This window comes from Ursus maritimus, unplaced genomic scaffold (assembly GCF_017311325.1).
Source record: "Ursus maritimus isolate PB19 unplaced genomic scaffold, ASM1731132v1 scaffold_7, whole genome shotgun sequence".
NCBI lineage: Eukaryota > Metazoa > Chordata > Mammalia > Carnivora > Ursidae > Ursus > Ursus maritimus.
The window spans coordinates 70428684-70450107 of record NW_024426885.1 but is presented as its reverse complement, the minus strand read 5'-3'; the positions used below and the strand labels follow the sequence as shown (position 1 = coordinate 70450107).

At 42.2% G+C, this 21424-nt stretch overlaps 1 protein-coding gene across 2 annotated transcripts in view; it reads right to left on the bottom strand.

The window, feature by feature from the left end:
- SLC35F3 (solute carrier family 35 member F3) overlaps positions 1-21424 on the bottom strand; it is a 384135-nt gene that overhangs the window by 11678 nt on the left and 351033 nt on the right. For both annotated transcript variants that reach the window (XM_040624295.1, XM_040624296.1), the window contains one exon: positions 1431-1650. In XM_040624295.1, the coding sequence (XP_040480229.1) occupies positions 1431-1650 (220 nt within the window). The remainder of the gene's footprint in view (positions 1-1430; positions 1651-21424) is intronic.

Here is a 21424-nt window from a genome sequence, read left to right as displayed (position 1 = left end):
CTTGAAATTTCTCTTCCCAATGAACAGGATCTCCTTTGGAATTTGCTTTGGACATCAGAATCATGCCAAAAAGTTTCATGAATTCCCTTCGGCTTTTCCATCCAAATAGTTACAATGGGACCCAGGACATCTGAGTCTTCAGAGTCCTGCCAGGCAGGCTGTTAGGCAGATTATTGCTGGAAGTACCTGCATTTCTTGTGGGGATGCATTAGATCATTTATCTGCTGCAAGCTTTTCTGGGTGGTGAGCACAGGGAGTGAGTTTTTATTCCAGAATTAACTCTAAGCCTCAAAACAAATTTTCCCCCTACTGCAAGCCAAAAATACTCCTCAGCAGTTGACTCATGTCCCCGCTGCTGTTTGAGTAACTAGGTGGGTGTGAATCCTCCACCAGGCTGATGTCATTGTTCCCAGGACAATGAGCAAAGGACACAAGTAGAGAGGGCCTGGGAGTCTGCCCCCTGCTGGGTGCCAGCACGGTTCAAGGGAATGGGACTGCCCATCGAAAGGGCTCTCGGCTGCCTGGCTGGCCCACAGGGTCTGAAGGTGCAGGAAGGAGTTAGTGATGCTCCCCTCCTCGCCGCCCCCCCCCCCCCCCAAGAACTAGCTGCAAGGCCAAATCCAAATCCTCCTGTATCCTTGTTTGCTGGCAAGGCGGTGATGGGGCAGTAGCAGCTCTTGGCCACCAGAGGGAGACAAACAGAAGCTACAGTAACGTGAACTACTACCTCATTCCTTTTATTCCGGGTGAGTCCCTGTATATGTCACACCATCATATTTCACACTTGACTAGACATTTGACTAGCTACGTTTGACTAGATTTTAATGGGATTTGCTGAGTCTCAGTTCTGACAACAGGAGGTAATTCGAGGACAGAATCTCACTCTCCCTTCGCCTGAGGTGTGAAAGAAAGGAAACTGCCCATCCACCATCTGGATTTAGCCTAAGTGTCTCTGGCCCACTTTGGCTTTGTACACACGGTCCACACAGAGAGCCCACCGAGACCACCCGTCCATGTGGGTGCAGAAGGATCCCCGGCTTTCAGATGCATCCTAAGCAAAGAGGGACAGGGTTAGCAGAGAGCTCGGGGCGGCAGGGCACGGCTGCCCTCGGGAGAGAAGGGGAGAGCACGCAGAGAGGGGAGAACAACGCCATCCCCAGGCTGGGTCCCCGATGGGCACACACTTTAGGGAATGCTTGTTGAAATGCTTGAAATGAAAGGTGCTTTAATGAATGCTTGTCGAGTATGGTTTGCAAGCAAGAAAGTCTGCAAGGCACACCGAGACCCGGGCTCCTTTTCTGCTGCAAATTGGCAGGACAGTGGTCAGCAGTTTAGGCTTATGATGCAGCACATGGAGCTAAGCAAGCCAATGGGCAGGTTTTGGTTGACATGACCGAGTGAGGGAGGAAGACAGATAATAAGGAACTTACCCTCACTCCCATGAACCTGTCCCTGAGAACGATCCATGAGAGCAAGAACACAAAAGCTTTGTTGCAGCAGAACAACACGGAGACATCCGTAGTGTTTACTTTCTTTATTGCATGTAAGTACAGGTAGTTTGTGAGTGTCCAAAGAACACCAAAGGGTGCTGCCTTGGTAAAAAACACCTTCAAAGTCAAGCCATTGTCTCCAAAAAATCGACAGCATTCCCTAAAACAAGGAAAGAGAGGCAGTGTTATTATATTCTTGGGTTGAGACAGACCATTTTTCCCCCTACACCCATTTTTAAAGCAAATTAGGAAGGGGGCGGTGGGAGTCGTTTATTCTTATTTTTTAAACTCTTTTTTTATTCTTATTTTTTGTGAACATCGCTCTTCGACCTATTGCGTTAGTCCATTGAAGAAAATGTCCCACAATGATCTGACATCATAGATTTATTCTTTCTGTTCATGCTACTCTTGGAACCGATGGTTCTAGACAGAAGGCAGTGGAGTGTTGGGATTATCTGATCTGAAGAGGGCCCGGTTCCATGGCCACTGACTGAGGAATTCTGTCCCTTGCCTGGTAAGAGAAGGAAGTCACTGAACTTCTATTGTGGCGAGAGAATACTTGAAGAGAACTCACTGAGACATATTTTTTAAAATTTGCCTCCAGCTGGAATTGTCTTTGTGGTCAGGCAGGGGCCGTCAATTCTTGGGTGCCTCTAATACGCTGGGCTGTGATACCACTGGTGTTATGGATCTATGCATTTTCTCCGTGAGGCCGTTTTTAGAATCGGTTATTCCACTGTGTGGATATTCATGTCTCCACGCCACATGAGAAACTAGCACAGGTCCAAGAGTTCAGCCGCTGAACAGAGAGTGAGATGAGGAAACAGCTATAGAAGGAAGGTTTTCAATGTCATTCTCGATTCCAGGGGAAAGGACCATCAGTGTATGAAAACCCATTTCAGAAAAACAAAGCCACCCTTCCACATGCGGAAGAAGGCAGTAGAGGAGGCCAGGGGGTAGACAGAGTGGAGAGAGCCCTGAGAGAGGCTTGGTCTGCAGACCTGGACTGCTGGGGAGTCAAGGTCATTGCTCTGCTGCCCTGACAGCCAGACAAGGAGACGGATGAGCAAGAAGCGCGGCTCCTATGGCTGCCAAAACTCAGACTCACACGCAGGGCCCAGTGAGTGAGGACAGGAGTCAGTGAGAGGAAAGATAAAACTAGAATAAGCCAAATAGCCCAGCGTGGGAGAACAGCTGCGGCCTCTGCCACTTAAGAGTAAAATGCAGCAGGAAAGGAGGAAAATTAAAAGCAAGAGTCAAAGGGGATTTGGTGTGATTTTTAATTTAATTCAATTTGCTCTTATCACCAATCCAAAATGAAATCTGCCTTTGTTCATTACTCGACTGTGGGATAGACACAGAAGAAACAGGAAACTCATTACCTTTCACTGAACTCAGAGTCCTATGTGGCTTCTAAACTGACATCAGGGAAAATGTTCGAATCACTAAATTTAACATGAAACCAATTCAACTGAATTGGTTCCAGTTTGGTTTCACATAGACAAAACTCTCATCTAATAGGCTGATATTTCTGTTGCTGCATGATTTTCATACAGTATTTTCCACGGGCTTTCCTCAAGCCCCTGTTTGCAGAACAGTCTTCTCTCCCACAACGACAACGACCAGGGATGCCTTCCTTCATGTTCGGGATTTTCAGTAGCTGTAGAGTGGTGCCAGTCCCTTTCAACATGATCAACAGGAAATACAAATCATCTTTCCTGCCATTAATGTCAACCTATTTTACGTTTTTTTTTTTTTTTTAAAGTAGGCTCCATGCCCAGCATGGAGCCCAATGTGGGGCTTCAACTCACAACCTTGAGATAGAGACCTGAGCTGAGATCAAGAGTCGGATGCCTAGCCCAGGTGCCCCTAATGTCAACCTATTTTAACTCTACTTAGAGGTTATCCTTCTTAAGGGACCAAAATGCAAGTAGGATTTCCAAGTTTCCTGGACTATTATAAAAAATGATTCATATTGTGGCAGGGCCATCCAAAGCCAACTGGACAACCTATGTTCTCCCTGAGAATCTATGTGTGATTCTTCCAAAGCATGATGGTTTTAGAAGTGGTGAGGAAGAGGGTTCCATCCTGGAGATGGAAAAGGCAAGATTTCTGGGCCTAGTAGAGCTCTGTTGGCCCTTTGTAGATTCATGGTGGGGGAGTACAGCTCAGGTGGTGAGATCTTGGTTCCAAGGAGACAAAGATGATTGGCTCCGGAGCCAGTGAACCTAGTGCTGTTTTCAGACCAAGGGCTGTACACTAATCTAGGTCAGCTGGGTTGCCGACATATACCCTTGAGTGCCAGAGGACCCAAGAGAGATGGTAAGCAGAAATTCATTTCTTCCAGATACCTCTTCTTGGTATACAAAGAATAGAGTAGATACTCTCTTGACTGGCTTCCACTTAAATGACAGGACAGTTGATGCCCTTCCTTCCTTGGCAGGCTAAGTGTCCAACGCTGGTAGATTACTCTCCAGCATGCCCAAGCCCTTTGGTTCCTACCAACTGAGTCATGTGTTGGCCAAGATTTAGATGTTGTTTGTTTCCAATCCTGCTTGTGCCAATTGTTCTTGGTTATTTCAACTGCATAATTTATTAAACTTCCTAAACCAATGAAATATGAGTGAGAAAAGAAAGTTGTGTTTTTCCTATGAAATCTAAGTTGGGCATTTCAGGGAAGAGTCAATAAAATCAAGTCACTAAAATATTGCTCTTGAGTTAGGTATGAATGAAACACTGTGTAAGATAGGAAAAACTGCAAACATCTGTAAGTTCTACACTCCTATTATTTGGCAAATACCTATGCTCTTTGTACTCTTTAAAGAACCCTGACTAGGAGAGCCTGGTTTGGTGGAATTAAGACGGCGAATCACTTTTGTTTTTTTCAAATCAGTAAGCACTTGTTTATTACTTGTTGTATTCACAATTCTAGACAAGGCACTCTGGCTGATACAGAACAAGTAAACAGACCCTGCCCTTGAGAAGATTATAGTGTGATTGGGGAGATACAACTGATCTCCTCAACAGAAAGCAATGCAAGTTTAAATATAATCACATATTAGATGGTGTGGAATATAATAATGCTATGGAATCCATGTTTAGTGGAGAAATTTGAACTGATTGGAGAAGGCCTCATGCAAGACATGGATTTTGAACTGAAACTTCAAGGATAGGTAGGATTTTTAGTTAGGGTTGGGGGAGAGAGAATGTCCTTGGAGAGAGAAGAAATTGTATCAATGAAACAAGAATGAATGGCTATAGAAAAGGAAATAATCTTGGAAATTAAATAAAGGATAGACAAGTTAAAGAAATTAAGTAGAAGAGTTGGAATATAAAGTCAAGATAATCTCCTAAGAGAGAGAGAGAAAAAATAAGATTAGAAGGTTAAACCAGAAGGTCCAATATTAAGCTAAAAGAAACTCCAGAAAGAGAAAAGGGGAAAAATGAAGAGGAGAAAATTACAAAAGACATAAATCGAGAAAGTTCTTTAGAAATGTGGGATATGAGTCTTCATGACCAAAAGGGCCTACCAGGCACCAAGAAAGATGAATGAAGAAAGAACAAAAACAAGGCACATACTTGTGACATGAGAGGATAGAAATAAAAATAAAAAGCTCCCAAGAGAAATAAAACCCAATAGGCCCAAGGGGTAGGAAATCATAATAGTTTCTGACATCTCAACAACCAAAATGGAAGCGAAACAATAATGACCTTAACATTTTTTCAAGGGAAAGTTTTTTTTTTTTCCGAAGATTTTATTTATTTATTTGACAGAGAGAGAGACAGCCAGCGAGAGAGGGAACACAGGCAGGGGGAGTGGGAGAGGAAGAAGCAGGCTCCCAGCAGAGGAGCCTGATGCAGGGCTCGATCCCAGAACGCCAGGATCACACCCTGAGCCGAAGGCAGATGGTCAACGACAGAGCCACCCAGGCGCCCCAAGGGAAAGTTTTTTTTTTTGCAACCCAGAGTTCTATAACCAGCTAACCATCCATCCAAGTGGATGGTAGAATAAAGATATTTTCAGTTATGCAGTACTCAAAAACATTGACTCCCATGCCACTAGAGGACAGGCTGCTCAACACAAGGGTGTATACCAAGGACGGGGAAGGTATGGCAGCGGAAGGCATGGCTCCGACACAGCCAAGAGTCAAAGCTAGTGCTAGGAGGAGGCTCGGTGGCAGACCACGTAGGTCTCTGGGAGTGCAGTCTCCAGGGAAGTCTTGTGATTACACCAGCACAAGGAATATACGGATAGGTTTCTGAGATGGCAGAACATTTAGGAAAAAAACAGCAATCATGAATGCAAATCAGGGTAAACGAGACAAAAGAGGCAAATATTACTGGCAGGAGAAATGACAGGTTGTTCACAAAAGGAGACGAGTCGGTGAGCAGTATTTGCATGCTTGTAATAATGGAAACACTGTTAGACAGACGCTGGGATAGCATCATGTTGGAAGGATCAGATTCAGGGCAAGTGGGCATAGGATAGGATGGAAATCAATAGATGTCTACATTTCCGAAATACAGAGAGAAGACTTTAATTTACATAATTTGGCATAAATACCACAAGAACTGGGAGCGGCTGAGAGTGAGCAGGTGTGGACAGAGGTTGCTGTTTTTCAGGATTCTTTTACTGCTGTTTCGCTTTTTCAAAGTATGCATATTTATTAAATTGCTAGAAATAAAAAATTATTGAAAAACATAAGGGAGAGGTCAAGTCGCTGTGACTGAAGCAGAAACATGAGTGCTCTGACACAGTTCTGAAAACGGCAGTTGGAAAACCACAGATCCAGAGAAACCCTGCAAGTTACAGATCAAGATGCCAGAGCCCGGACAGATCAAACGATGCCCTCAAGTTCAGACAATGGTGGGGCCAGACCTGCAGCTTGTGCTCACTCCCCACTGAACTCAATAAGTCCCCCTCTCTTTTCGATCCTTTCTATCACCATTTAGATAGGTCTAAGCCTACACCCCCAAAGAGAAAGCAAGCATCTTGTCAGGCCCCTGTCCTCCCTCAGCTCCTCTTTCAGAGCCCAACTTTTTCAGAATGGTTGTCTGCACTTATGTCTGCCATGACTGCCTCTCTTACTCTTCCACTTACTAACCCAGTGTTGGCTCCCACCACTCACCCAAACCCTTGGACTGATTACTAATGAGCTCTGCGCTGCTAAATCCAACAGGCACTTGCCGGTGTTCATCTTACTCTTGGAAGCCTCTGACACTGTTGACTGTTCCTCCTGGAAACACCCTTCTTGGCTTCCAACTCAGCACACTCCTCTTGGTGTCCTCCAACCTCTCCCCACTTCCAAGGCTTCCTTCAGAAAGACTTCTTTGGTGTTTTCCTAGATTTCTCTTCTACTTCTTCCTCTCTTTATCCTGCAAATAGTCACTGAGCAACCTCACCTACTGTTCTGGTTTCAAAGCTCAACTGATGATTCTCTACTTAAGACACTTCTTCTATTGGATACCATCCTGCATCCTGGACATGCAGACACCTCCAATTCAGCCTTCCCAAATGGATGCGATATCTTCCCCCTCAACCCTCAATCATGACACAGTACTATCACTCATATTTCCACCCAGGCTACATACTTGGGAATCATTCTTAACTTCTTTTCCCATTTCACATCTAATTCATCACCAAGGCCTAGAGATTATTTCTCCTAAATATCTCATTCCCATGGCCATTACCCTGGCCCATGCCTCTTCCCCTCTTATTTGGACCACTACTGCTAAAACCTAATTGAGCTTTTCTGTCCACTGTTGTCTCATCTCCAATGCAATCCATTACATTCTCCATGCTACAGCCAGAGAGATCCTTTTCTCCACTCACTTTCCCTTAGGATAATGGCCAAGCTCCCCTTCCTGACCTGGAAGCTTTATGCATCACCACTTCTCCATCCTTACACTGAATTCCCCTCACCTTGAACTCATTTTAGTTCTGTGAATTCAGTGCTCTTTCTTTCTCTGCTCTAGATCTCAATGGATTCTCTATTTCCCTTTCCTGAAACACTCTTACTTTTTCCCTTGGTTGGTTTCTTTCCATTCGCTGGGCACCAGTTCATGTGCCCCTTTCAGTGAAGTGCCCCTGATATGTGAACCCCACATGCCCTGTACTCCCTAGTACATATACAGTAGCCTCTATTATAACTGCACTTTACTATAACTGCTTATTTAATCATCTGACTTCTTCACTAAAACATAAGCTCCATGTGGTCATTACACTTTTGCTTCATCTTGTATCCTCATAGCCTAAGACACAATATATGTCAATAATTTTTTTTAACACAGAATGAATGTGCTTATTCTTTTATGGAGGACCAGTGGTTCTCAAACAATGATGCATAGACCATTAGTTTTAGACATCCCAGGGATCTTTTAAAAATATGGATTGCTTGGATTCAACCGTAGATACACTTGATCAAATTGTCTAGTAAGGGGCCTAGAATCCTACAGAGAATGGTGCAGTTTATAGAAGGGGCATACTCTTGATAACATTCCATAGTTCAAAATTTACAAATCTTGATTAGTTTTCCCACAGTATACTCTATTTCTGTCTGCCAGCTAATATTAACACTGCCACTTGGCATTTCTAGTTCCCTTGGGCTCCCAGAGCTGATACTGTGATTCTTGTTTAACTTTTAAAATCTTGAGGGAGCCACATTATTTGAACTTTTATACATAAATGAAACATTAGTCATCCTTATATTTTGTTATTGTGAATTTGCATTAAAATGTGACTGCACTGTATTTTTAAAAATTTCAATTTCCAAGGGATTCTCATGCACACCGAAGATTGGATCCAAAAGTTCATACTGCCTCTCTGTGTCTCTCTCTGTTTTCGTTCTTTAAAAAAAAAGTTTTTTTAATTGTGGTAAAATCCACATAACATAAAATTTCCTAGCACTATTTGTTGAAAAGACTGTTCTGGGTCGCCTGGGTGTCTCAGTCGTTAAGCGTCTGCCTTCAGCTCAGGGCGTGATCCCGGCATTCTGGGATCGAGCCCCACATCAGGCTCCTCCGCTGTGAGCCTGCTTCTTCCTCTCCCACTCCCCCTGCTTGTGTTTCCTCTCTCGCTGGCTGTCTCTATCTCTGTCAAATGAATAAATAAAAAAATAAAAAAAAGAAAGAAAAGACTGTTCTTTCCCCATTGAATAATCTTAGCATCCTTGTCAAAAACTGTTTGACCATATATGTCAGGGTTTAGTTCTGGTTCTCTATTCTATTCCATTGGTCTCTAAATCTGTCTTTAGGTCAGTATCACACTTCATGTCAGTTTTGATTATTGTAGCTTACAATAAGTTTTGAAATCAAGAAATGTGAAACCTCTGACTCTGTTCTTCTTTTTCAACATTGTTTTGGCTATTTGGAGTTCCTTGACATTCTATATGAATTTTAAGATGGATTACTTTATTTTTGAAAAGAAAATGCTGTTAGAATTTTGATAGGGATTGTTAAATGTGTAGATCACTTTGGGCACCACTGACAGCTTATCAACATTGAGTCTTCCAATCAATGAACACTGAATGTCTTCCCACTTGTTTTGTGTCTTAATTTCTTTCAGGAACACTATGTAGTTTCCATATACACATCTTTCACTTCCTTGGTTAAGTTTGCTTTTAAGTATTTTATCCTTTTTGATGATATTGTAAATGTAATTGTTTTCTTGTCTTTCTTTTTTAGAAATAAATTAAAAATCGAAATATAAAATATATTTCTTTAAGTGTACAAAGATTAAGGTCTGATTAATTTTTATAAAGAAAAATCACACATGGAACACCATCTCTACCAAGATATAGAATATATACCAGCACTCCAGAAACTTCTCCTGTGCCCCCTCTTAGTCATTACCTGTCCCACTAAATATAATCATTATGGAGAGTTCTGTTTCAATAGTTTACTTTGCCTTTATTAAGATGGAACCATACATTATTTAGTTTTTTGTGTCTGGTTTCATTTACTCAATATGATATCAGAGTAAAAATTCAAATCTAAGGGAAGATTGGCACATGGTTCTCTCCCTCACCCCTGAGGTTTCTGCTCAAATGTCAAAGAGGCCTTCCCAGACTCTTCTATAAAACAGTGATGTCACTACCTCAACCACCCCCTCATTTCTTTATCACTTGGACTCACACTCAGTGACATATTTTACGTTCACATTGTTTTAATTGTCTTTGTTCTTCCAGCAAAATATGAACACCATGAAGGCAGAAACTTTTTTTTTTTTTTTTTTTACTGCTGAATCCTCAGAGCCTAGAATAATACCCAGTACATCGTAAGTATTCTATAAATACTTGTGGACGAAGTGAATTCCTGTTTCCATGCCACATGGCTGAATTAGAATTTGGGGGTATAAGGCCAGAAATATGCATTTTTACCAGTTATCCTGAACGTATATACTCCAAATTCTCCAATGTAATTCATATCAAAAAATCAGTTTTAAAAGGTAAAAAAAAAAAAAAATTCAAACGTAAACCAATCAACCTATAGATATCCTCCATCTTTAGTTTCAAGTGTCATCCTATTTCTGGCTATGCCAGGAACATTGGTATTCTAAGAGAATTAATGTAAAGAAATGTGAAAGGGGTTCCAAGCTGTGTGTGTGTGTATTTCTGTGTATGTTACTTTCTTGATGTATCTGTGTTTGTCTTGCTCATTGCATTAAAATGCTTAAAATGAAAGCAGGAAAAAAAAGACAATTTCCTGAAGGAAAACTTAATAGAAACAGCTATGGCTTAAATGTGACATAGCTAATGCCACCTTTAAGCCAGGTGACTACAGATTATCAAAGATAGGACTCTCTACTTTTTATTTTTTTTAAACAGGGGGGAGGGAGGGAGGGAGAGAGAGAGAGAGATATGGGGGAGGGGCAGAGGGAGAGGGAGAGAGAGAATCCTGAGCAGGCTCCACACCCAGTGTGGGGCCTGATGTGGGGCTTGATATCACGACCCTGAGATCATGACCCAAGCTGAAATCAAGAGTTGGACGCCTAACCTGCTGAGCCACCCAGGTGCCCCAAAGATGGGACTCTTTAAATTAGAGTCCAGATTATTTAGTATCTTGTCACTTCCAGAACGTGGTTACTTCATCTACTTAGAGATATTGTGCAAATGGGTGTTTTACTTTCTTGTCATGCTAAGAAAAAAAAAATCTCAAGTGACTGATTTCTGAAGCAGAGGATTCCTACTGTCATTCATGAAGATGGGAAAGGAACTATATATTTTCATTGATTATGTCCAAATGCATCTCTCAAGAAAGTAGGTGGAGTCGGGGTTAAGATAGAGGGAATATCACTTTTTTTTTTTAAGATTTTATTTATTTATTTGACAGAGAGAAACAGCCAGTGAGAGAGGGAACACAGGCAGGGGGAATGGGAGAGGAAGAAGCAGGCTCCCAGCGGAGGAGCCTGATGTGGGGCTTGATACCAGAACACTGGGATCACGCCCTGAGCCGAAGGCAGACGCTTAACGACTGCGCCACCTAGGAGCCCCGAGGGAATATCACTTCTGCAGATGCTAAGGCACCCCAGGAAACTCAATGCCGAGGTGAGAAATCAGACTTTTAGGTTTGTTCATGTGCAAGAACTACCCTCAAATACAAACCATTAGGATAGTACTTGCTGAAAGAAAACATGACTAAGATCTCACGTTCTAGAAAAATAACAACAACAAAAAAATGTGAGGGAAACACAAGGGCCACTTTTATGCTAGTAGGGGGCTGGAGCAACCCAAGAAGTTTGTTGCAAACAGTGAAGATGGCTCTGGAGATGTGCAAAGTCCCTGTGGCACACAGACTTGTGTATTTTGTAAGGCCCTCCAGGTCAGAAATAACTTAATGCTGCTTTCCAAAGGGTCCGCTGTTAAAACCATGTCAATCTGTTTGGGAGGACAGGCCCGCTGATAACAGGCAGAGATCCATGGAACATGGAATGGTGCCAGGGAGATGTGATCCAGTGCCAGGACATAGCTCAGATCTGTAGGGAACAAAGCCAGTCTTGAGCATTGGATAGAAAGACTACTGATTTTCTTCTGGATCTCTCTGTATTGAGCAACTCTGGCCTGCTTTTGTACCTATGGCTCAAATCTCTGTACTAGGCTCTTTTTGCAGGCTCACTGAGAATAATTCCATCAGCCAATATTTTTGACCCCCACCATCTCTGTCCATGGCTTGTCCTGAAATAAGCTTGCATTAATGTTAGTATATATTGGTGGTGATACAATGTATTATCCACTTTCAGGGACACACATATACATAGTAGGAGATAGAAAATAAATAGATTTATGTGGAAAAATAGAAAAAGAGACTGGCCAAATAATGTATAAAATAAAAAGAATTAAACTAATTGACTTATTTGGGCTTCCCTTGGGTCATAAATACAAACTGTATTTGTTGAAAATAAAAATAATGATTGGAAATATTAGCATAGCAAAATTGGAACCATTATCCCAGGTATACCTTTTTTCTCCTTCCTTTGAAAGGTCTTAACGAATACAGTCAGCTGAGATAAAATGTCATTTCAATACATTTGATATGCAAAAGACAGTTCACTGGGTGGGTTCTGGCTCAGAAGACATTAAAAAGAATAAAGAATGGAAGAATTAAAAGACAACTAATCAAAGAATTAAAAAATTAGAAAACTGTGATAAGGAAGAAATGAAAATAGATTCTGAAAAATCAAAATAGTAAATCAATAGAGCAGTAGTTGGGATAGGCACGGGGCAGGTGGGGACGTAGAGATGCAGGATAAATTCCCAAAGTATTACTCAGCAACAGGCTCAGATGATCTCTGGGAACCGAAGGGGAAGGAAACTTGTCTCTTGGAACAGAACTGCATTTTTTTTTTACATTTTATTTATTTATTTGACAGAGATAGAGACAGCCAGTGAGAGAGGGAACACAAGCAGGGGGAGTGGGAGAGGAAGAAGCAGGCTCATAGCGGAAGAGCCTGATGTGGGGCTCGATCCCAGAACGCCGGGATCACGCCCTGAACCGAAGGCAGACGCTTAACCGCTGTGCCACCCAGGCGCCCCAGAACTGCATTTCTACCACAGCCTCCCAAGGAGACTTTGGGAAATGCCAGAATCCCATGGCATGTGGTAGATGGGATGGGCACATACCCTGTGGACAGAGGCCAGCTTTCCTGTTACCCTGGAAGAGGACCTGCTGCATAGCTTGCCTTCAGCAGATGAATAAAAGACCATCTACTTGATTCATATGTGAACAGAGGTATCACAGAAAAAGCCAGGTGGATGGGGCAAGCTTGAAAGAACTCAGAAGAAATTTGACACCTACTCATTTTGTGACTGGTCTGAAAGGCAATATGCTTGCTGTTCGTGGCCAATTTATATATCAAATTGATCAAGATTTTAGGAAATAAAAAAAATTTATTTCGTCTGGAATTCCAAAAAGTTACCTCACCCTACAAGTACACTAAGTGCAGTCCTTGAGCTGAGCCATCCATGGTCATTCATTCAAAAATGCAAACCACCAGATCAGTGCATCCCTAGGAAAACAGGGACAGGATCTCACTATCTAGTCCATTGCCAGCATTCATGTTCAACAAAAAGATTAATCCATAGCTTTGCAACTATCACATAGGAGACAAGAAAGCAAGAGAGTGAAGCTGGAGGAAGCTCCTGCCCATCTTCCACAGCCTGCCGCCATTTTGTGGGAGTAGAGAACTGATGACGAGGGAGGTTAGGAGTGCCCTAAATCAAAAATATTATCTTGTTTCCCTAAGGTAGGATGTTTTGCCTCTAAGTTACTTTTTTTTTTAATCCAAAATGAGGTTCATGAAGGGAAAACCCTCCTTCATCATTATAAAAAAGAAAAGCATTCACTGAAGAAGAAGAAAAAAAGAGCTAATTAGGTTTGCAGCAAGAGTAGCCAAGCCCTCAAAATGGAAGAGTCTCTCATGGAGACATTTACAGACAGAGGCTGCAACTTCATACGAAAGCCAGAAAAGGGGAGAAGATACAATCACAGGACACCAAAACTGGATTGAAACACTGACTTCACCCCGGGGACTGGAAAAACCAATGAGTAACCTAGTCATGTGGTTGTGGTCAGAGCTCAGGTAGATACAGAGTCTAATCATTATGATTGTTCTGCTTTAGTTATGTTCTTAAACTTCCATATGGTAAAAATACCCAACTTGGATTACAGAAGGGTCCTGAAAATTAACAATCTCCCTAACCCCCAATTCCCAGATCTCCTCAGAGTCAACCACCATGACAGGTGTGTGCCTATTCAGAGTCAACCTTAAGTGGATATATATATATATATATATATATATATATATATATATATATATATCCACACAAATATTTATATAAATTCAATTATATAGTAAAGTAATAAACATACCATAATAATAAACCCATAGTGTGATTAAGGATGTAAAATAATTCCTTCACCTTCAAAGGGCCCTAATTAGAGAATCACGATGAATGGATACAGGCATTGGGGGATGGCCTGTGCTCTATGGCCTCTGCCTGCTCTATCTGGTGAAGAGGAGGGAGAAATAAAGGCAAATATTCAAATAAAGTTCAGGGCCAACAGGAGGCTGCACTTTAATTTCAAGAAATGATCCAGCTGGATTCTTCTTTTCTACAATGGGCTTTTTAAAAAGGCTAACTTTGTGGAACATTTTGTTTGCTTTCTTGAAGAGGTTTTAAAAACACAGAACAATGTAAAAGTAAAACATGAAAGAAGAAAATTAGTGTTACTCATGATGAAGTTGTATCAACTCAACTGTGATTTTGACGTATTTTTCTTTCCCCCATACAGATGTGTCTACCCACATGTGATCATTATGCACACGCAAGGGCATATCTTGCTTCTTAACTGACAATGTCTCCTAAGAATGTTCCCTTGGGGTTATATGGTTTTCCACTTACTAGATTTGTTTTTGTGTAGAACTGGGGCTGGTGCCCTTCTGACCTACACAGATATTCTGGTGATATTCTGCACAGAACTGGGGCTGGTGACTATAGTGTGATAGTCTCACTGTACAGTTGGATACTACACTGCTCCCAAGTTTTATTATAATAAAAAAGATGACAGATATCTTCATACTTATAGTTTTCTACAAATTTTAGAATTTTTCCTGAAGAATAATTGTATTTATAATAGAATGTTGGGGGGAGTTACTGATGACCCAAGTGTTTATAAAATTCCCCACCAACTCACATGATTAGGACACATCTGTATTATAAAGAAAACACGTGCCACGGAGAGAATGAGGTTCCAGACCTCTGTGGTGTACCTGGATGATCACTTTTCATTCTAGCGGTAGTTCCCCAGACTTCAGCATCTAATGCAGGATTTTACTGAAAATAGATGGCAGAATGGCATCTATTTATATGACCTGGGCCACTTGGCATCTTCATCCAGAATCAAGAAGCAGATTGTAAGGTGGTTATAAAAGGTATTCACTCCAGCATTAGCAGGAAAGTTGGACTCTATGAAATTGAATGTTTTGAACCTTGAGACTCTGAGATTAGGAAAAAAAAAAATCTTTCTAACAGGCACAAGTTACCATGGCTTCCAGCGAGAAGTAGTGAACTGTTGGGTAAATGTTTGTTTCCTCTTTTTTCCCCTACATTCATTTAGAGCTTTAAGCTAACAGAAGCAGCAGAGACCAGTTACTAAAGGCATGAATCAGGCTTTTGTTTATTTTGAAAATGTTAAGACATCTTCTGGGGAATTTTAAGCAGAATCGTTTTCCCATATAAGCCACTACTGCTCATAAATAAATGAAAGTGTGTTTGCATATTCCATGAGTATATTTCAATGTTACATATCTTCCCTTCTGTAGCAGATTCAGGCTTGGCCAAAGTATTCTTGTATATTAGAGCCAAGTTATAAAGACTTGCCTAAACAATCAAAATATTAACTTTTACAGCACAACTAGAAACAAAATACTAAATCATTTTATTATGCTTGATTTCTTACATTACCTGTAGGTTTTCTAAGCAACTAGCAGTTTTGTTATCAGTGAGTTTGTATGCATGCATCTGTCTAGCTAGTTTATCTATCTATCTATCTATCTATCTATCTATCATCTATCTATCTATCTATCATCTTATTATTGGTCAGTTCTAAAAACACATACCTGAGGGGTGCCTGGGTGGCGCAGTTGTTAAGCGTCTGCCTTCAGCTCAGGGCGTGATCCCAGCATTCTGGGATCGAGCCCCACATCAGGCTCCTCCGCTGGGATCCTGTTTCTTCCTCTCCCACTCCCCCTGCTTGTGTTCCCTCTCTAGCTGGCTGTCTCTATCTCTATCAAATAAATAAATAAAATCTTTAAAAAAAAATAAAAACACATACCTGAGACATTTAGAGGCAGAAAAAATAGGTCTTCCATGATGCTAATGGCAATGTCCTTTTAGGAAAAGGATCCAAGATAGAGGGCATTAACAACATACAAAGAATTTTGGTACCTGAGACTTCGCCCTAGGAACGGTCCAGCTTTAAGCATGTCTTGGAGAGGGAATGTTGAAAAAGCACAGGTTGCATACATGTCCCACTAACTAGGAATTTCACAGCCTCCTCCACAGGAATCTGTTCTTTGTCTGGGGCTTAGCTGGTTATTTTGCATGCACAATCAAACAGCCGAAATATCTGAAAAGTGCAGAGAGTGAATATCATTGTGTCCATATGGCTCCTGGCTAACCTGCTAGTTAGAATGAAGAAATTCTGCATTTCATGCCCACAGTGAAGATCAAAGCATCAAAGACAGGATGACCCACAGCCTCCATTTGTGTGCAGAAACTTAAGTGCCAGCCGAAGTAGTTTGGCCACTTAGGAAAGATGAGCTCTCAGAATTTCTGTGCATTTCGTCCTGATCTGAAATAGGCTCTTGATACTAGAAACTATCCTGCCTGTAGGGATTTCTGTAGGGAGTTCATTCAAATATCTGCTGCGTGGAATAAAGCTCCTCTGAGAGCTCTTGTTCATGACAATCCACTTAACCCAGGAGACTGGACAAGGTTTTCTGTAGCAGAAAGACACATAGGACCGTCTGTGGCAAGATGGGATTTCTCTCCTGTGCAGGTAGGAGATCAACAGGCTGGAGGTGGGCTCTTATGAGAGTTGTTAGTGCTGAAACAGCACGTGGCTCAGGAAAAAGTCAACCTGCTTTAATGGAGCACATCCGCCTGAGAAGCAGAGGGCCACGGCCCCAAGCACTGGCTCAACAGGTCCCAGACAGTAACAGCCACTGGGTTTTCCCTTCTTTTTTGCTACTTCTGCTTCAGCAATGACCTGTTTTGAGTTTTGCTAAGCTGTCAAGAGTTGAACCAGGAATATATACATTTTTACAACACATGACCCAACAGCATTTTTATCACAGAGTGGAGAAGGCATGGCAGATCCAGCAGACCTTTCCTTAGCTTTCTAAAAGAAGCTCAGACTTTGTGAGGATGGGGTGATATGGGATCTGATGGTGCCATCAGAGTCCCAGAATTGAACCCCACAGACTTAGCAGATGCCTGCATTCACCTGCTGGCCACCTTCACTTTCTTCCCAGTGGGCAGTTATTTGCAGGGGCTTTGGAATGGTAGAAAGAAGCCTATTCAGCTCACGATAAGGAAGATGATTCTAATAGTTGTTCAACAAGAGAAGAACTAGGGGCTCCAACACTGTGCCTGCTTTTATTCTCCCATACACCTTTTAGGTATCCGGGATTCTATCAGTGTGGAGAGATGACCGGTAGACACTCCAAAAATCTGATCAAATTTCCTGAAGACCTTGGGTGAGCAGCCCTCCCTCTGTTTCAGGCCGTCTCTCATTGTGGGAATAGAAAGTCCAAGGCTTGAGGCTGAGGCCTGGGTCAATGGCCAGACAGATGCTCTCTGTATCTGTCACCTGGAAGGCAATGCCATTTTGGCAAAGGTCAGGGCCAGAATGGTAATCTCCAGAGTCCAAGCTTTGCAAGGGAGTAATGCAGTGTACAATGAGATATTTCCTACAGCTGTCTCATAGGTCTACTCCACAGATACTCAAGAATAGCATAATGGGATAGTTAAGCTACACTACGGGGATTCTAAAAGGACTTTAGCCTGACTTTGGTCCCTTTATCATGCATGTTAATATCATCTGCTGTCCTTGGCCTTTCTCAGAGAAGCATGAGCAATATCTTGTCCTATAATCTGTCTGCTAAAGCTGGCTGCAGGAAGGCAGAGCTCCTGTCACAGAGCCCAGCTTGGAGAGCAAAGCACAGAGAGGGGATCCTGCCTTGTTAGGAACCAAGGCATTTCTCTCTACTGGGCTGGACTTAGTTCTGCTTAGGGCCACACTCCCATGGGCTTCAGAAGTCTGGAGTCACTCTTCTATTGGTGTCCCCTTCATGGAGGCACCAGGTATCTCTTCCTCCAGGGCTTCCTCTTCAACCTCTAGCTTCCCAGAGGCACCCTGCAAATCCGTCCCCCTAATCCTCTGGGCCTGCCTCCCTCACATCTCCACAGACTTTTAGAATACTTTTTGTATCAGTGTCTCTTCCAATAGGACACCAATTTCTTTCTGGAAGAAAGAGATTGTGTCTTAGTCACCTTAGCACCCTCCAGGACCTAGGACAGCGCCTGACTCAAAAGGATACTCAATAGATGATAATAATAATAAAAAAATAATAATAAAATAAAGATTGGAGATAAAATAAAAAAATAGATATTGGTGAATACATCACATAACGTAGCTCTTGATATTTAGGCATATTTTGCCAATGTCAGCACATTTATACTGCTAGAAAGTTTAGCAAGTCACTATCATAGAACTGCAGACTATCAGTGCTGGCAGGGATATGAGACACACAGCTTCCTTATTTTAGATGTAGGCAAGCTCAGGCACAGAGGCGAGAAGCTCTGGCCAGGGCTGGGGAGCTGCTTAGTAGCAGAGCTGAGTCTGGAACCAAGGGATTCTCATTCACTTCCCCATTCTCTGCATTTATTTTAGTGAAACCTTAGTGCTGGCTGATGTGCCAGGTAAAGTGGACTATCTTTATCACGAATGAGTAGCTCTTCACCCACCCTGCTGGCCAGGACAGAATGAGAAAACAAAGCAGAGCCCTTTGCAATGATTCCCTTGCCGCTTCAGGCTCAGTGACTGTCAAAGGGTGTGTGTGTGTGTGTGTGTGTGTGTGTGTGTGTGTGTGTGTGTAGTGCTGAGTACAAAGAACCTGCCTCTCTGGATTTTGCAGGAGTGGGCATATGTGGATTTACGGTATATTCCCTGCAACTAATTATGCAGATGTGTGGGCAATGCTCTTCGCTATTTTCAGGAGATGCGCCAAAGCTATTTAAAACCATGGGCATAAATTTATCTTTATAAAGAAAAATTCAGGGGAGTTAGCCTAAAGGCTACCCCTTTGGCTTTATCAACAGATTTCTGCTTTTAAAAAGCAGCTTTCTTCAAACTGAAGAGATGTAAAGATTTGTGTAATTCAGTGTCAGATGAATAGGCTGTGTTTTCTTATCTTGAACCTAGAGTAAAGCAAAGATGCCACAAACTCGAGAGGGGCTGAAAAATCAGTGTTGTTACTAAGGAGAACAATTTCACAAAAGCTGAAATGAAATTCTGTTGTCTCTCAAGGACAGGAAAGCTTACAGCTAGGGCTAATTCCACAATGTGCCATTGTGGAAACTACTGATTCATATTAGCTGTGCAGCTTTTCGAGGAGGCTGGTGTGTGGATTTTGAAGATTGTTTTCTTCTGTGTGTGTGTGTGTGTGTGTGTGTGTGTGTGTTTCTCCCTTACACACACAGCCATAACTGCCCAATTCAAATGAATAGCAGAGATTGGTTTAGAATTGGATGGATTTCCATGGCACACACCAACAGCTCCTTTGAAAAATAAATTAGATTGGACCGCAGGAGCTGTCTGAATACATACTGGTTGGCCCTGCATTACTGACTAAAGACACACATTGTTTACCCTTGAGGAGGTCACTGGTGGTTCCCTGAAATTCAAGGATTAAAAAAAAAATAGCCGAGAGAAAACTGTCCTTGCTTTGGGGTATTTCTCTAGCTTAGCGAAAACTCTGGGGTACAACTGAGTTCCTGTTCTGGTTTCCTCCCATACTAGACTCAGACCTGCACCCAAGGAGCTGTTGGTCTCGGGGGTCCTGTTTACTCCAGAGGCTTCCTAATGGCCCTTCCTGTTTCCGGTCTCACTGCAATTCCTAGTTATGGTTCCTTTCTATTCACCCAGAGTCCACAAGCACCCAGTTCCACACAGCTCTGGTTGTGTGAGACCGACAGTCTACATTTTCTAGGAAAGTGAAGGTTTTGAAAGTAAAATAACCCCATCTGCTGTGGGTGGCAGAAGTGTCTCAATGGGCAGGATCTTGCCTGAGTGTCCTTTTTGGAAACCTGATAATAATAAAACTTAGGTAACATAACATAATAAAAAATTATTATAAAAAATAATAAAACTTAGGAGTCTTGTCTTTTCCTTTTTCTTTTCTTTTTTTTTTTTTCCTTTTGGAGCTCATGTTGATTTTAATCTATTGTGGGCAGTCTGTAAAAAAATGTTACATTATTCACCTTTTAAAATAAGTATTCTGTTTACACGGAAACATCTCAGTGAAGTACATATTACCCGTCTAATCAGCTTTTCAGTATTTGAAGCCAATCAAGATGCTTTTTAAATGACTGTGTGACAGAAGACAAAATAAAGTGAGAATTAAAAATAATCGTACTCAGATCTTGGAGTTTTAAAAACCTGTCAGCATAATTTATGACGCTTTTCAAGAGAAAGTGAAAACTGTTCATAATCTACATTTTATGAGGGGAAAAATAACTTTATATTTTATCTCTCTAGTCTTAAAAAAAGCAAAACACAGAAAAAGGAACCATTACATGGAAGTGTTCATTATTTTTTCCTAGCAACATTATTAGTCACAGATCATCATAAATCCATTGTGAAAAATACAGTCCCAGAACTATGAAAATAACAAATTTCTATAAGCGTATTATGATTTATAAGGAAACCTACCTCCCTTTAACCCAGGCCTTAGGAATCTTAAATCAAAAAATTAATAAGCCATATGTTTCTAGGTCTTGGTTTTTTCATCTGTGAAATGCTGGACTAGTTCAGATGATGCTTTTACAGTCAATCATCTATAAATATGGGATTCACATCCTAGTGGATTAAAAGTCCAGAGCTGGAAGTACGTCCTTGGAGCAGAGGCCCCCGGGCACCACTCCAGGAAGGCTCTGGTCTGCGAGGCGGCAAGAGGATGGGTCAAGCCTGCACAACTCCTTCCTCTCTGATCCCAGGGGCTGCCCCAACCACTGATGAGCCTTTACCTGGGAAAATTAATCCCAGCCCAGTGTGGACCCCAGGCCCTGCGCTGCAAATAGGCAGGGCCTTTCCCCTCTCACGGGGGGCCTTTGGGATGCACCACGTATCAGATTCTCATGTCCATCCTGGCCTTCTAGGATGCCCCACAAGCCCCACAACTATTTCCATTTGGGTAACAGTTCAGGAAGCAGATGACTTAGTGAGCCAAAATCTTCTCTGCCCACATTCCCTGTACAAGCCCAGAATCGAGACTCCCACTGGTCTGCAGAGGGCCAAAGCTCAGGAGCAGATGGCTTCCCTCTTGTCCTCAGGCACTCAGGAGGGGTCAGCCTCCACCACTGCCATGCTTGCTAAGGCTCTAAATGTGCTGAGTGGTCAAAACTCGGCACAAAAGGCAGCAGACAGGTGCTGGGAGCACATCTGTAGGGATGGACGAATCAAGGTCTCACAAATCCCTGTCCACCTTATCCCAAGACACATAAGCATGAGTCCCCAGACCTGCAGCCAAGCCCAGGCTGGTGTGGCTGAGATTGTGAGCTATGGTGTCTCTGGAGCCAAGACAGCTGGCATCGGCCTCTGCCACTCTTCACCTTGTGTTCCCTTGTTGCTCTCATCCTGCCTTGAAGCATGGA